The 14,930-nt window shown below is 41.5% G+C and overlaps 1 protein-coding gene across 1 annotated transcript; it reads right to left on the reverse strand.

The window, feature by feature from the left end:
- Positions 1-2,159: 2,159 nt before the first annotated feature.
- LOC136751718 (olfactory receptor 2AT4-like) lies at positions 2,160-2,987 on the reverse strand. The gene is made up of 2 exons (XM_066707510.1): positions 2,812-2,987; positions 2,160-2,640 (listed from the first exon to the last, which is right to left on the reverse strand). Exons 1-2 carry the CDS (start codon positions 2,985-2,987, stop codon positions 2,277-2,279), a joined length of 540 nt encoding a protein of 179 aa, XP_066563607.1. The 3' UTR covers positions 2,160-2,276.
- Between the last annotated feature and the right edge of the window lie 11,943 nt (positions 2,988-14,930).

Below are 14,930 nucleotides of genomic sequence, written 5' to 3' on the forward strand. Positions count from 1 at the left end.
CGACTGCGACTGATGTCCAACCATGCCAACCATATGTCGACGTTGCCCAACGTCCTGTGCTATCTGGATTAGTGGCAGTTCCACAGACCTCCAGAGAGGGGAGAAAGGAGGAGGGGAGAGGCAGAGAGATGAGGTGAGAGGGATTAGGGAGGCAATGGTGAGCAGGTGCACGCAGAGATGCAGGATAGAGCATGAATTGGAGAGACAGGCATAGCTGCCTAGTGTTGATGTGCGGCGTCTCCTGACAGTCTTCTCCTCGCTGGAGTCCCACAGCTAGAGTCCCTGCCCTTTGGAAGTGGGGCCCTTCGGAGGGGGGGTACTGAAGGCTGCTGGCGCTGACTGCTGGTGCAAAGGTCCTGGAGGCTGTAAAATAGTCCACCTGTAATTAATTGGGAGAGCACACACCTGAATTATGTTGAATTACACTGCCTTGGTGAGAGTGTGCAAGTGCCTCCCTAGTACAGCAATTGGCCGAATTAAGTGTTTGGAATGTCAGGAATGCTAACACAATTAACAACCTATTCTGATTGCAGACAAGGTGAGGCCGAACGCACAATTACACTGAACAATATCTCCCTATAATAATATGCAATGCAACCATTTCTGATTACAGATTACACAATAAATAGTATAACAAGTAAGTCAGTAACTAACAAACGGTAGCTGCCGTGCTAAGGTTACTAATACAGGTGCAAAATATATACAGTTAAACAAGCTAAAGCAACCGGTACCTAGCTGAGATGGGTGACTACGTCCGCTGGTCCATGTAGGCATCCTGGGATGAAGAGGTAAACAATACCAGTACCAGTTAGTGGGATGGGACATTGCACGTTACAATGGGGCAGAGACCATCCCTCTGCCTGCTTTAACTAGGATAGCTGTACTAGATAAAGCAGGCAGATGATCTGCCTGAGTGACAGCTCACAGCAGCCTACAGGCTGCCAAGTTTGAAAACACGTGATGTCCCATCCCCCTTTGGGTAGTATGCTCTTCTTCAGATAACCAGGGCTGCATTCGCAACCCATCGTTGGAATTGTATAAGTACAATATTTCAATACAGTACATTCTGTGTTCTCTGTAGCAACACTATGTATATATCACTGTTGAAATAACAAGGTCAAGGTAAACTTTATTATCCCACAAGGGGAAATTCAAGGGGAAATGGTCATACGCATCCCATTTAAAACACAGAAATACACTATACATACACTAACACACACACACACACACACACACACACACGTCAATGGAATATTCTGTGCAATACTAACAATATAAAATATCATATACAATATACAATCCAAATATACAACATGCACATCAAAATACCCAAACCCAATTATGTAGTTGGACATCTATCTATCATTTAATAATCTAATTGCTGTAGGCACAAATGATTTACTCTACCTTGTTCTAATTTTCTGTTGCAGGATTCTGCCATTTGACCTGCTACTCCTTTGGAACAGATAAACATACCCACAAAGCCATCCTGTATCTGTGTTTGTGTTGTCATGGGTATCAGAGACTGTGCAGTAGCAAATTGGGTAATTGGGCGCAATGCTTCACAGGTCCAGTTCAGAACCACAGTGTGTCACAGTCGAGTGAATGTCAGTTAATTTACGTGGAGATCTGGTATATAAAATACATACAGAAAATACTACTACAACTGCAACTATTACAACAACTGTTCATAATAATAATATATACACCCGCTTACTTAGTTCAAATTTTATTTTAGCAAATTATCATGGCAAACAATGATCACAACAGATACATTGGGATTAAATAGGCATGATTAATCTTAGATCAACAATTAATCTCTTATACAAAGAGTCAATGCTGGTCCAAAACACATTTAAATTGCCTCTTACAAACGAATGGCTGACCTGTAGCTGCTCCCTCCTGTCTCATGGGGCTCTTGAGTCTTAACGGATCCATGTATGTCCTATTGATACACTGCATTGGCTGCTCATAACTTAAGCATATATTTGAATATTTGAATAAAATGTAACAATGCATGATCCTTCTATTTTCCAATGTAACCAAATTGGATCATTGTATGATATATTTTAAATATGTTTAATTCTGTAATCTATACATCTATTTTAGATATTCAAAAAATATTATGCGGTTCTGCTATGCATTTTCAATAGGGATTACACACACAAATATATGAATACATATCCCATATGAATATAAAGTAAACTGTCCAGGACCCCTGGATTAGGAAAGCATCATCTTCTGCATGCATCATTTCACGAAGGGGCTGAATCCTTTCACTTGCTACCTGGGAAGATACTGCTCTTGTTCAGTGTTTTTGCCAAGCTGTCCCTGATCTCTTTAGTCCTCAGGCAGTAGATGATCGGATTCATGAGGGCAGGGAAGACATTCTGAATCACAGACCCCATAACACGGCTGTCCACTGAGGTCCCAGGAATCCTGTAGGAGATGAAGACCCCTGCAGTTGTGAGGAAGAACACAGAGATGACCAGCAGGTGTGAGCTGCAGGTGGACACGGCCTTGGCTCTTCCCGCTGAGCTAGAGATACGCAATACTGACAGAAGGATCTTCACATAGGACAGCAGAATGAGAAACAGAGGGATGAGAAGAATACTCAGCCCAACAGATAAGCTAACATAGCTGATTAAGAGAACATCTCCACAGGCCAGGCGTAGGACTCCCGAATAATCACAGAAGCATTGGAGGACTATGTTGGGTCCACAGAACCGCTTTGTGAGTGCCAGAATTAAAAAAAGGATTGGGCTCAGGAACCCTCCCAGCCAACAAACAACTATGAGTTGCAAAGTGAACCTAATGGTCATCCTAGCTGGGTAGTGGAGTGGGTGACAGATGGCCACATACCTGTCATAAGCCATGAGCAGCAAGATAAAGCTTTCTATAGATGCCAGAGCTAGAAAGAAGTAGGTCTGGGTGAAGCATGCTGAGAAGGAGACAGTGTGAGGATTAGACCTGAAGACAGCTAGCATAGTGGGTACAGTGCATGTAGAAAGGGTGATGTCAATAATAGCAAGGCTACATATTGTCAGGTACATAGGGTTGTGCAAGCTTGTGTCTACCATCAGTATGAAAATAAGGAGAAGATTCCCCAGTAAAATGAGGAGGTAGACTGTCAGGAACACAGCAAATAGGATGGTCTTGCTCTCTCTGTCCTGCAGTCCAGGGAAACCAACAATAACAAATTCACTGACCATTGATCCCGTGTAGTTTGTATCAGCCATGGCTGTTCTGAAAATGATGAGAAATTACATATATAGGACATGAAAGGACAATGTATTCTGACAGGTAATAAAACCTCAACAGAAATTTAGAAATACAGTTACAGGAGAAAATCACCCACATTCATTTTTCATACCACATTCCCTGGTAACAATGTCTCTGTAAGGTGTCTTATCTCCAGCAGTGGTGACTGACCTTACCTGTGAAATGCCAGCAGAAATATGAGAGTGTCTGCCTTCTAGTCACTTTCATTAAATGTATCACTATTGTGCACCCCCAATTATGCAACCACATTTTATATCAATTGTAAGAGTAAAACATGCACTGTAAAATAAGTAAAGAAAACCTGTCACATTGAATAAAAAAATATTAGAATGTAACTAAGTTTTGCTAATTGCTCTGCATTCAATAGCAGAATATGTTGCACACACAATGCTAACAATTCAGAAAACATTATATAATCCAAAAACTGTTCCACACATGATTTCAGAAATATAAAACATGTTCTCAATTCTGCAGCATTGCCAAGGCTGCACAGCACAGTTTTCCAAATCCAGTTATTATTGGAGGCAGATTCATCTCTTTATTCTCATGTTGGTAACAGATCAGAGGGTCACTGGAGAATGTGCCCTCATAGACAAACCACAGAACCTGAAGCTCGAGTGTACAGACCAGTATTCCTGGGGTGTATACTCTGTAGGAGTGACATGTCTAATGCGATCTCTCATAGTGAATATGCCAGCATCTTCACAGAAAGTGTAATAATGACAACACTGATCCGCTCTGAAAAGGAATACATGACACTTACCAACTGAAGCACTAGATTGAGCACCTGAATTGAACACACACAGCTTTATACCAGGTCCCAGTCCACTGGGGCTCTACAGGCTGTAACACAAAGGCAATTAAAGCAATTAGTTCAACTCATTAGGCCGTCACTGAGGACTGAAGTTTACATCACACAACATTTCTAAAGAAACACACTGACGTGGTGAACAGCAGACTTTTTGACCCTTTGACCTATTTGTTTAAGATAGAAAAAGATACAAGAGTAAAGCAACATTGTGGGAAGGGAGCTTCTATCAGTTCTGCTGGATATTGTTTCTACTGAGGAGTGTAGAGAGGCCACAGCTGTGTAGAGGAGTGCTGGGAAACACTTCAAAGGGAAAACAGAAACATTTCAGGCAGTTACATTGTATTGTTAAAAATACACAATTAAAATAATTAAGAATTATTTGTATCAGATGATATGTGTTTGGTTCAGTCAATGCCACTGGAAACACAAAAGTATGGCAGATATATATATATATATATATATATATATATATATATATATATATATATATATCTTTATTTTTTGAAGAAGTTATTTGTAAAGTTGAGAATAATGACCAATCCATGAAATTAAAGGTTTACAAAACCTGCAAACTCTGTAAACTGATGTAATCTACAAGTTTACTAAATTCACACAATATCGTAAACATCTTGTTTACACAGTGTTTACAAACATCTGCTTTCCTAGTAGGTCACCATGTATATTTGTACAGCTGGTAGAAATACTGTAAACATCGTTTCACACTCAGTTTACAGAAGGTGTAAGGTGTAAACTTCAGGTTCAAAAATGTATACGTCACCTTTGCAGTGATTCCAAATATCTGCATACTTCTCTAGCTCACCATGTATTCATGTACAGCTGGTTTACATACTGTAAACTTTATGTTTTACACTTAGTTTATCTAACAATATGTTGTGTGAACTTCACCTTTGGGCCAATGCAAACATTACTATTACATTACATTACATTATTAATTGAATGATTGGCCAACCATACATGAAGCAGCAATTTGTTGCATTCTCATGATGGCCAATCAGTCAATTAAGTCTCCCAGCTCCAACAGGCTGTGAGCGGCAGCTAGTCTCTTAAAGTGGCAGGACACTCTCTCCTGCCACATAATCTTAACTTTGTAAACATCTAGGCTTATAGTTCATTTCCTTTCCTTTCCCCTTTATTTTATTGTCACTCAACCATATACAAAAGTGCAACAGTGGGTGAAAATCTTGGGTGCAGTTCCAAGCAACATAGCAGTACGACAATTTCCCTAAATATCTGATTTACACCTAACACAATTACACATCTGTTACACAACACAATATACAATATACACCTAATTTACAATATACAGAATTCACAAATTAAGAAGACAGTATGCAATAAAAATACACTGTATTCCCCCCCCCCATACCCCCCATATAATCAATGGAAATAAATATAAAGTGTCATATATTTTCCACTGTGTGCAAATGGCAGATGCAACAGTACATTGTATGTGGGCAATTTGTGCTCAAGGAAAAATCAAGCCCTTAGAGTTCACAATGGTTAGAATGGAAATTAACATTTTTATCTGGCTGTAATACTTTTCTGCAATCTATAGGGGACCTGAAGTGGGTTCATCCATCCATCTTCAAAACCACTTATCCTGGTGAGGGTCGCAGGGAAGCTGGAGCCGATTCTGGCAGGAATACACCCAGAACAGGACACCAGGCCATAACTGGGCAACACACACAGCAATTTTAGAGTGTCTTTGGACAGTGGGAGGCTGCAGTGCTAACCACTGTGCCGCCCCAGCAGAAGTGGGTTGCAAGCTAAAATTATCATACAAACATAATACAGATCCTTAACATTGAAACATTTTATAATTTAAAAATAATCGTGAAGTAATTGCTTGATGTCATTGACTCCTGAATTACATTTCTGCAAATATATTAATAGACTGATTAATATTCAAAGCTCCCCGGTGGAGCTTTTTAAACCTAGCGCTCCACCTTGTACATCTGCTCTCTCTCATTTGTATTGAGTTCTGGCACCTCGTCATTTAAAAATTAATCTCTGCTGTTGGATATTAAAAAATGCCCACTACTTGGCCTGCCATTTTCTGAAGGGAGAGAGGCGGCTTTGCCTTCCTAGCTCTGTGTTCCTTCCACCATGGTGATGTCTTGCTTGTTATGTTCATTTATTAAGCATCAGCAGTTTTCTGTTTTGTGTCTTCCTGGATGAATGAGTGTCGTGCTGGAATTGTGTGTGTATGTGTGCTACATGAGAGAGACAGCATGTTCTGGCAATTGTAACAAAGATAATAAAGACGTCCTATACAGTTTAACCTATACAGTTGGTTTCCAGATATTTATTATAACACAATATTGGCGACAATAATGGCAGAATTTTCACTTGCATTCCTTGCCTCCCTTTCAGGCTGTTCCCTGGACTTGCTGACTGTTCAGATTTCAGACATACCTGCTTGCACTTGGTCTGGATGATGTGAGTGATGCCCGCAAACCTGCAATGCTGCTGCACTGCCTGGGAACTGAGGGATAGCACATCTTTGATACCCTGGGTCCTGCTACCACGTACGTGGAGGCTGTCACTGTAATCCAGGCACAATTCGCCGCCACACACAGGGTCCATCTCCGGCGGTTCACTTTCCAACAGCAAGGCCAGCTGCCAGCTGAGTCTATTCTGCAATACGCAGCTGCATTGGTAGAGTTGGTGCTGCATTGTAAATTTGGAGCGCTGCATGATTAAATTATATGGTAAAACATTATTGAAAAAAGGATTTCTTTGACACATATAAAATTGCATGCCTCTACAGTGCCCCTCCAACTCCCTCAATGGTTATGGACATGACAGAATTGAGGTCCTGGGCTCCTGCACTACAGCACCAGATCTCTGCCCACCTTCTCATTCCACATCACGTGCAAAGGGGCCAACCTCCTGGGCCTCGAACTGTTCATCGCACTGGACTTCTCCTTGACTGATAACTGTGGCACAATCATCCTGCAGGTTGTCTCTCCTTGGCAGCAACAATGGCCTGCACTATTTGATGATCTGGGCTGCTTCTCTACCTTCGTCCACCAGCCCAAGGTTGACCCTTCAGTGCAGCCAGTTATCCAACCACTGCACCATATTCCCCTCGCCATGTGGGATCAGGTGTCTTTGAGCTGAAACTGATTCTGGGATCATCTAACCCATCAATGCTTCAACCTGGATTTTCTCATCATAGCTAAATAAAAAACTGGGGGACTTTGCGTTTGCGTTGATCTCTGAGCAGTGAACATCGCTATCATCCCCGACAAGTACCCACTCCCAACTACCAAAGGGCATATCACCCTCTTTTATGGCTTTATGATCTTTAGCAAACTGGACTTATGCCAAGGCTACCTCCAGGTGCCCCTCCCCCCCAGTAGCAGGGACCTTACAGCTTTTGGTACACATGCTAGTGTTTTTCGCTACACCTGCATGCGTTTTGGTCTCAGCTCTGCAACTAGCTGTTTCCAAAAGATTATGTCCTCTGTCTTTGTAGGTTTCCCAGGAGTGTCCCTTTATCTTGATGACATCGTGGTGCATGGTCCCAACACCTCAGTTCACAATGAGCACCTTCTTCAGGTGTTCCGCACACTTGCCCAGCACAACCTCACGCTCAACGAGGATAAATATTTTTTTGCAGTGGCAGAAATTGAGTTTGTGGGGTTCCACCTGTCAGCCCAAGGCATGTCACCACTGCAATCAAATGTGGATGCGATTCACCAGCCCATATCTGTGACACAGCTCGCCTCCTTTCTGAGCATGACAGCATACTACCTCCATTTCTTGCCATAGTATTCAGCTACAACCTCACCACTGCACCTACTGCTTAAGAAGGAGGCCCCCTGGGACAGGACCTCGGCCTGACGGCTCTTAAAACAACAGTTCACCACTGCACCCATCCTGGTACACTTCAACCTTGCCAGCCCCACCATGGTCAACTGTGACACATGGGCCATGGTGTTGGGGGCCATCCTCTCCCAAACTCAGGACAGTGTGGAGAAGCCCATTGCCTTTGCTTCTCGGTGGGGGAGCGTGAGGCATTAGCATGTGTCTGGGCATGTGAACGCTGGTACGTGTATCTCTACAGCCAGATGTTCACGCATGGGACATAAACCACTCCGGCTATACAGGTGGATGGACCAGCAGTATAACTTTCACCTGCAGTTCACTCCAGGCCGGGACAATGTGGTGGCGGACCTGCTGTCCAGATCAGTCATTGTTCCTGACCCTGCTGGCCAACCTGTGGATATGGAAGAGGACCTGATCCAGTTGCTACATGCTCTTCTCCAGAATGCAGTGTCCCTTCTTGAGCTCTGGCAAGCATCAGTGGAGGACCCCCTTCTCTGCACTCTGCACTCCTACATCACAGATGGCTGGCCACACCGGGTGCCGGACAAACTGGAACAATTTGCCAGAATCAATGAGGAGCTGTCCTGCTGGAACGACACCTGGTTGGCCCAGGACATGGTTGTGCCAAGTGCTGTGCATGCACGAGTGCTGGTTATGGGGACACCTGGGCATTGGTAGGTTGAAGCAGAGGTGTCGGGACCTTGTGTGGTGGCCTGGTATTGATCATGATATTGAGGCACTGGTCAAGGACTGCACGGCCTGCCTGGTCAGTGGGAAAACTGGGCAGCCTGCTCCATCACCACTGTAGCCACTCAGCTGCCCTACAGAGCAACTCAGCACACCACCACAGGGATTTCCCCAGCTTTGTTAATGACAGGGCGAGAGATACTACTGCCAATGGACAGGTTGCGGCTACCAACAGCTCAGCCTGCACACCTTAGTCCACCAGCATCAACACAGCTTGAAGCAGAGGTTTGACAAGGCTCATAGAGTAAGACCTCCTACCATACAGGTCTTGGATTGTGTCAGATCTAATCGGCCTCACCACAGCGACTACAACTCTACTACTGATGTCGATGACAATTCAGTATCCCTGGATATAAAAGTTATTATAGAAGAGGACTGAGCTAAGAGGAGTCTCTTGAGCAGTATTTTGGGGGTTCTGGTCCCACAGGGACATATGAATGATGTCTTAAGTGTTGTGAGACTTATATTGTAGCTCTGATGGTTAGCTGTTGGCAATCAAACCCTGCTCTCCCCCCAGTGCATTGTAGCATTATGTTGGGTGTATTTTGATAAGAGCATTTTAGCTCTGAGCTGAAGCACTGATCTAAAGAAGACCTCTCCCCCCCAAAGTTATCAGATTTCCTTAACTCATCAGCTTGGAACTGGTTTACATCAAAGTGACAGTTTTGGGGAGGATGGCACTAAGAATAGGCCAAATAGTTTGGAATCCTGCTTTGAGATGTCTGGAGAAAGGGGCCTGTAGGTAATAAAAAACTCTTTGAAGTGGACGAGAGCCGAAATCCCGACATAGAGCTACGAACCCGGGCCAACCGGCATTTCCAAAAGATGGCATGGATTGACATCAGTCATAAATCAAGCCCCCCTCCAATAGGACAGTGGGGGCTGAAACCGAAATCCAATCTCAAAAATTCAAGAACCAATCACCTATTGATCTGACAGACTATAAAGAACAGTGCACGCTCTCTCTCTCTCTCTCTCTCTCTCACCTGAACCAGTAACTCGCTGCCACAGCTCAACCTGTAGCTCTGTTGCCAGAACCGGAACCAGAAACCAACCAAGTCTTTGCCGGCAACAGAAGAGTTAACCTGGGAGAAGGAGATTGAGCCATACGAAGAATTCTTTTAAAGGACTTTATTAAATAAAGAACTTTACAGACTGCGCTGCCCGCCTGTGCCCACCTGATCAGTGGAGTTTTACAGCTGGACAAGTCGACTGTATACGAAAGTGTTCAGTCATTTAAATAGCTATTTGAGTCTTAAGAAACTACGGTGGAACCCTGCTTACAAAGAAGATTTTGTGCACAACCTTGGAGCCTTCAAACCAGTGGAAAATCTGTTTGGAAAAGACTCTACATTCGCAAAACCCCAACTTCCAGGTGCATCGACTGAGTGCAAGTTCTTGGACAAAGCCGAACCGGACTGCCTTTGTTCCAACCACACGGACCTCGTGCCGTGTGCTGTTATCTGAGCCCGAAGCCAGAGAGGCCTCTCTGCGACGAAGTTCAGATAAGTTTAACAGTTTGGAGTTTGTGATTCATGACATTTGAGAAATCAATTAGAAATGTTAATCTGTGATTCATAACTCTAGAATGTGGAATATCATTTAGTTTTCTTAAATATAAATGTGTGTTGCATTAAATTGTTTTGTTGATAATTTTTGAAATAAAATCTGTCAACGCCGGGAAATATCTTCTCATTCCTGTTTAACTGTTCAGTCTGAAATTGACACAAGTTAATAGACACCAGATTATTGGTCGCCCTGCCTTTCCTTAATCATTGAATAATAATCAGTTAAGGGAAATTGTGGTAACAAGTAATGATAGGATCTTTCTCGGCACCTAAACATAAATGAGACTGATATATATATAACGAGAAGTTACCTGACATAAATACTAACCTGCGTAGTTATTTAATGTCTGACTAACAATACTAATGAGAGACTCACCTTTGTCTTACTAACCGGTATTGTAGTCAATGTGTTTATAACCTTTTTTGTTTAACGATTTGTGTTATCATATGTGATCCCATGGTCTTTGATTTGGTCACGGAATTGATTTGTCTTTGATTTGTTGATCTAGAGTTGAATTTTAATTAGTTTTTCCCTTTTGTATAATTAGTGTAGTGCTACATTTAGTCTTTGTTTTTGAATAAATTTGACAATTTATATCTTTGGAATTGGTGTCTTTGGAATTATTAAAGAAATTGAGTTCTACAAGATTCCAGGATTCGTGATAAGGTGATACTATAAATTCACTTCTTTAATTGAAATTTATAAGTGTACCTTACGCTACAGCATCAACCCTGCTGTCCCCCCCATAGCAGCTACACAACTGCATCACATGACTGCACTGGCCGGGCTGCAGTCTGGGGCTCGAAGCTCCTGGATCCTTTTCCACAGCCGTGCACATTACAATAGAATAATCATGTTCATGTTTCATGTTCATACTGACATGTTAAAATGTCATTATTATATTGCGCTTTTACAATGCCCTTGCAAATAAAGTGTGCTTTTAAATGTTTTTAAAATGATTTCCTACATTTTACATTGTTAAATGGAACTCCTAAAATATTTATATTTTCACCCCCAATTTATGTTTTTTTTTTTTTTTGTATGAGTGTGTTCTCAGGGTCCCAAGTCAGGCATCACATTAAAGAAACTGACTCACTCAATTTAAATAAACAGTGAAGTCAAAACAATTGGACTCACATGAGTTAATTCATGTTCATCAATATTATTATGATTATTATTATCATTGTTATTCATCTTATTGTTTTCAGTAGTAATCATGGTTTATAAATGTCTAAATAAATACTCTGTGTGATATCCCCAGCCATAAACAACCCCTGGGTCCAGTATTTGCCTTTCTTGTGCCCCTGTCCCCCTGTCTCCAGGCCTGCTACTCCAGGGCTCCCAGTGCCCTCTGCTCTGGGGCTTCCCGCGATGCTCCTAACAGCTGCAACCAGCTCCTTAATGGGGCCATTAGCCTGCCCCACTGGACCAGGAGCAGCCATAAATACAGCAGCTCTCAGCGCTCACACTGCTCTCCATGTGGAACCGCCCAGCTCAGAGACAAGGTAAGAGGCTCAGTGTGACTCCAGCAGGGGGGCCAGTTGCAGAGTGCGCAGCACAGAGCTATACTGCTGAAATTTTTATTTTCTTAATCTGTCTGAGTCCCCCTCTGTCCTGGAGTTGGCAGGTATGCGTTAGTGTTTATGTGTTTTAAACAGCATTATGCATTTTTTGCTACAGCCTGCTGTGTAATAAACATCTGTATAATCTGTATATTGCTGTTGATTACAGCACAGGTGTGAACAAAGACAGAGCCGACGCTACACTGGATCAGACAGACGTTCAGTTCCCAGAATGCAGTCTGTCAGCCAACATAATAAATAAGAAAACTAGTGTAAGTTAGTTTAATAATGTCCTTTCGTAATTGTTTCAGGAATGTCTTATTTTTTTTACATTTTATTGCATTTTCCTTAATACATACCTAATTACTATTATTTTATTAACCCACATTATAGTCTATATTCTCTACTATTTATTTTGAACATTTTTAATTGTATGTTGCTATGAATTGTATATATTTGTTTTGTGGATATGTTAAGCAATTTGGTTACATTTGGTTATGCATTATATGTTAAAAACAGACGATTATTATAGTATCTCAATAATGCAACCTTTCAAGCTCTAAAAAAGTGATTTTGATTATTAATACAAAATTTATTTGAATGTTTTAGGCCAAAAAGCTATTAAATATATATATTTCTAAGTATGATTGTGTAGAGAGAAGACATACTTTAATGGTTGGCTTCGTCATTGGTACAGACTAATTTATAACACATTAATTGGAAAAAACACCACATTATCCAAACAAACTATTAACATTATTAGTCCCCTCTTATAATCTGCAGTCTGATTAGCTGTTGGGCATAACTCGCTCCAATGTGCATTCCTGACTGGAATGAGTTGCAATAAAGAATTAAGCTTTATTTGGGAAGGTTTTTTCCTCTCTCAGCTTGATGCACTTTTCCCAGTTTCATGTACCTGCCAGTGCAGATGCTGACTTTTTATTTTTAGGGGTACATGTTTTACTGTTGTGATGTTTTCAATTGTAATGTATTTCTTTATGCTGTATCTATGCTGCCTCTTGGCCAGGTCAGCATTTTAAATGAGATCTTGTTCTCAATAGTCTAACCTGGTTAAAATAAAGGTTTGAATAGCATTGGAATTGAATTGAATTGAATTGAATTGAGAGGTTCTTTTTGTGGGACCCTGATAATCAACAATAACACATTGTAAATACAAATGAACCAAACAAACAGTACCTAGACACTGTGGTCTGCTGAATACCACTGGATTTGTGCTGCCTAGCCTTATAGTGGCCAACAGGGCCAGAAGTGCTCACTCTGAACGGAAATGGGAAAAACTTTTATTTTAATAATATGCTTGTCTCCCGGTACAGACCAGATGCCCCTCATATCCAGCTGCTCTTTGTTGTCTGCTCTTTACTCCTTTACACAGATGATATTGTGCTTCAAGACCAACAGCATTAAATTAAACAATATATCACAATATCATGCATGTTTTAAACATTATCACAAAACAATGCAAAATCTTTGAATTAATTAAAATAGTTATCAGGATGCCATTCCAGACCCTTTAAATCAGAATGACATCACCTAGAATCGTCAGCTTTTTGGGTGAGAACTGTTTCAAATGTGAGCTTGCGTAGCACTTCTTGCGACAAAGAAACAACAAAAGAAAAACAAAACAAAACAGAATTGGATATTTTTGAAAAGTGGAATTTGAAATGTTTTATATATATGTATATATATATACTTTCACCTAAAGGATTATTAGGAACACCTGTTCAATTTCTCATTAATGCAATTATCTAACCAACCAATCACATGGCAGTTGCTTCAATGCATTTAGGGGTGTGGTCCTGGTCAAGACAATCTCCTGAACTCCAAACTGAATGTCTGAATGGGAAAGAAAGGTGATTTAAGCAATTTTGAGCGTGGCATGGTTGTTGGTGCCAGACGGGCCGGTCTGAGTATTTCACAATCTGCTCAGTTACTGGGATTTTCACGCACAACCATTTCTAGGGTTTACAAAGAATGGTGTGAAAAGGGAAAAACATCCAGTATGCGGCAGTCCTGTGGGCGAAAATGCCTTGTTGATGCTAGAGGTCAGAGGAGAATGGGCCGACTGATTCAAGCTGATAGAAGAGCAACTTTGACTGAAATAAGCACTCGTTACAACCGAGGTATGCAGCAAAGCATTTGTGAAGCCACAACACGTACAACCTTGAGGCGGATGGGCTACAACAGCAGAAGACCCCACCGGGTACCACTCATCTCCACTACAAATAGGAAAAAGAGGCTACAATTTTCACAAGCTCACCAAAATTGGACAGTTGAAGACTGGAAAAATGTTGCCTGGTCTGATGAATCTCGATTTCTGTTGAGACATTCAGATGGTAGAGTCAGAATTTGGCATAAACAGAATGAGAACATGGATCCATCATGCCTTATTACCACTGTGCAGGCTGGTGGTGGTGGTGTAATGGTGTGGGGGATGTTTTCTTGGCACACTTTAGGCCCCTTAGTGCCAATTGGGCATTGTTTAAATGCCACGGCCTACCTGAGCATTGTTTCTGGCCATGTCCATCCCTTTATGACCACCATGTACCCATCTTCTGATGGCTACTTCCAGCAGGATAATGCACCATGTCACAAAGGTCGAATCATTTCAAATTGGTTTCTTGAACATGACAATGAGTTCACTGTACTAAACTGGCCCCCACAGTCACCAGATCTCAACCCAATAGAGCATCTTTGGGATGTGGTGGAACGGGAGCTTCGTGCCCTGGATGTGCATCCCACAAATCTCCATCAACTGCAAGATGCTATCCTATCAATATGGGCCAACATTTCTAAAGAATGCTTTCAGCACCTTGTTGAATCAATGCCACGTAGAATTAAGGCAGTTCTGAAGGCGAAAGGGGGTCAAACACAGTATTAGTATGGTGTTCCTAATAATCCTTTAGGTGAGTGTATATATATATATATATATATATATATGATAATTAAGAAAATTTTATTTTTGAATAATGTATTTGTATTTCTTTCACATCAATTACAACAATGTGTACAATGTGTACAAACTGTTTAAACAAACTGTAAACTTGACTAAATCTGTTGTTCACAGGTATATTTTGTTGTCAGCC

The sequence above is a fragment of the Amia ocellicauda genome, chromosome 6 (assembly GCF_036373705.1).
Source record: "Amia ocellicauda isolate fAmiCal2 chromosome 6, fAmiCal2.hap1, whole genome shotgun sequence".
NCBI lineage: Eukaryota > Metazoa > Chordata > Actinopteri > Amiiformes > Amiidae > Amia > Amia ocellicauda.

Coding starts and splice junctions, on each gene's coding strand:
- LOC136751718 (XM_066707510.1), bottom strand. CDS start 2,987: ATGCTAGCTGTCTTCAGGTCTAATCCTCACACTGTCTCCTTCTCAGCA. Junction 2,641..2,811: donor CCAGCTAGGATGACCATTAG/GTTCACTTTGCA, acceptor TCTCTTAATCAG/CTATGTTAGCTTATCTGTTG.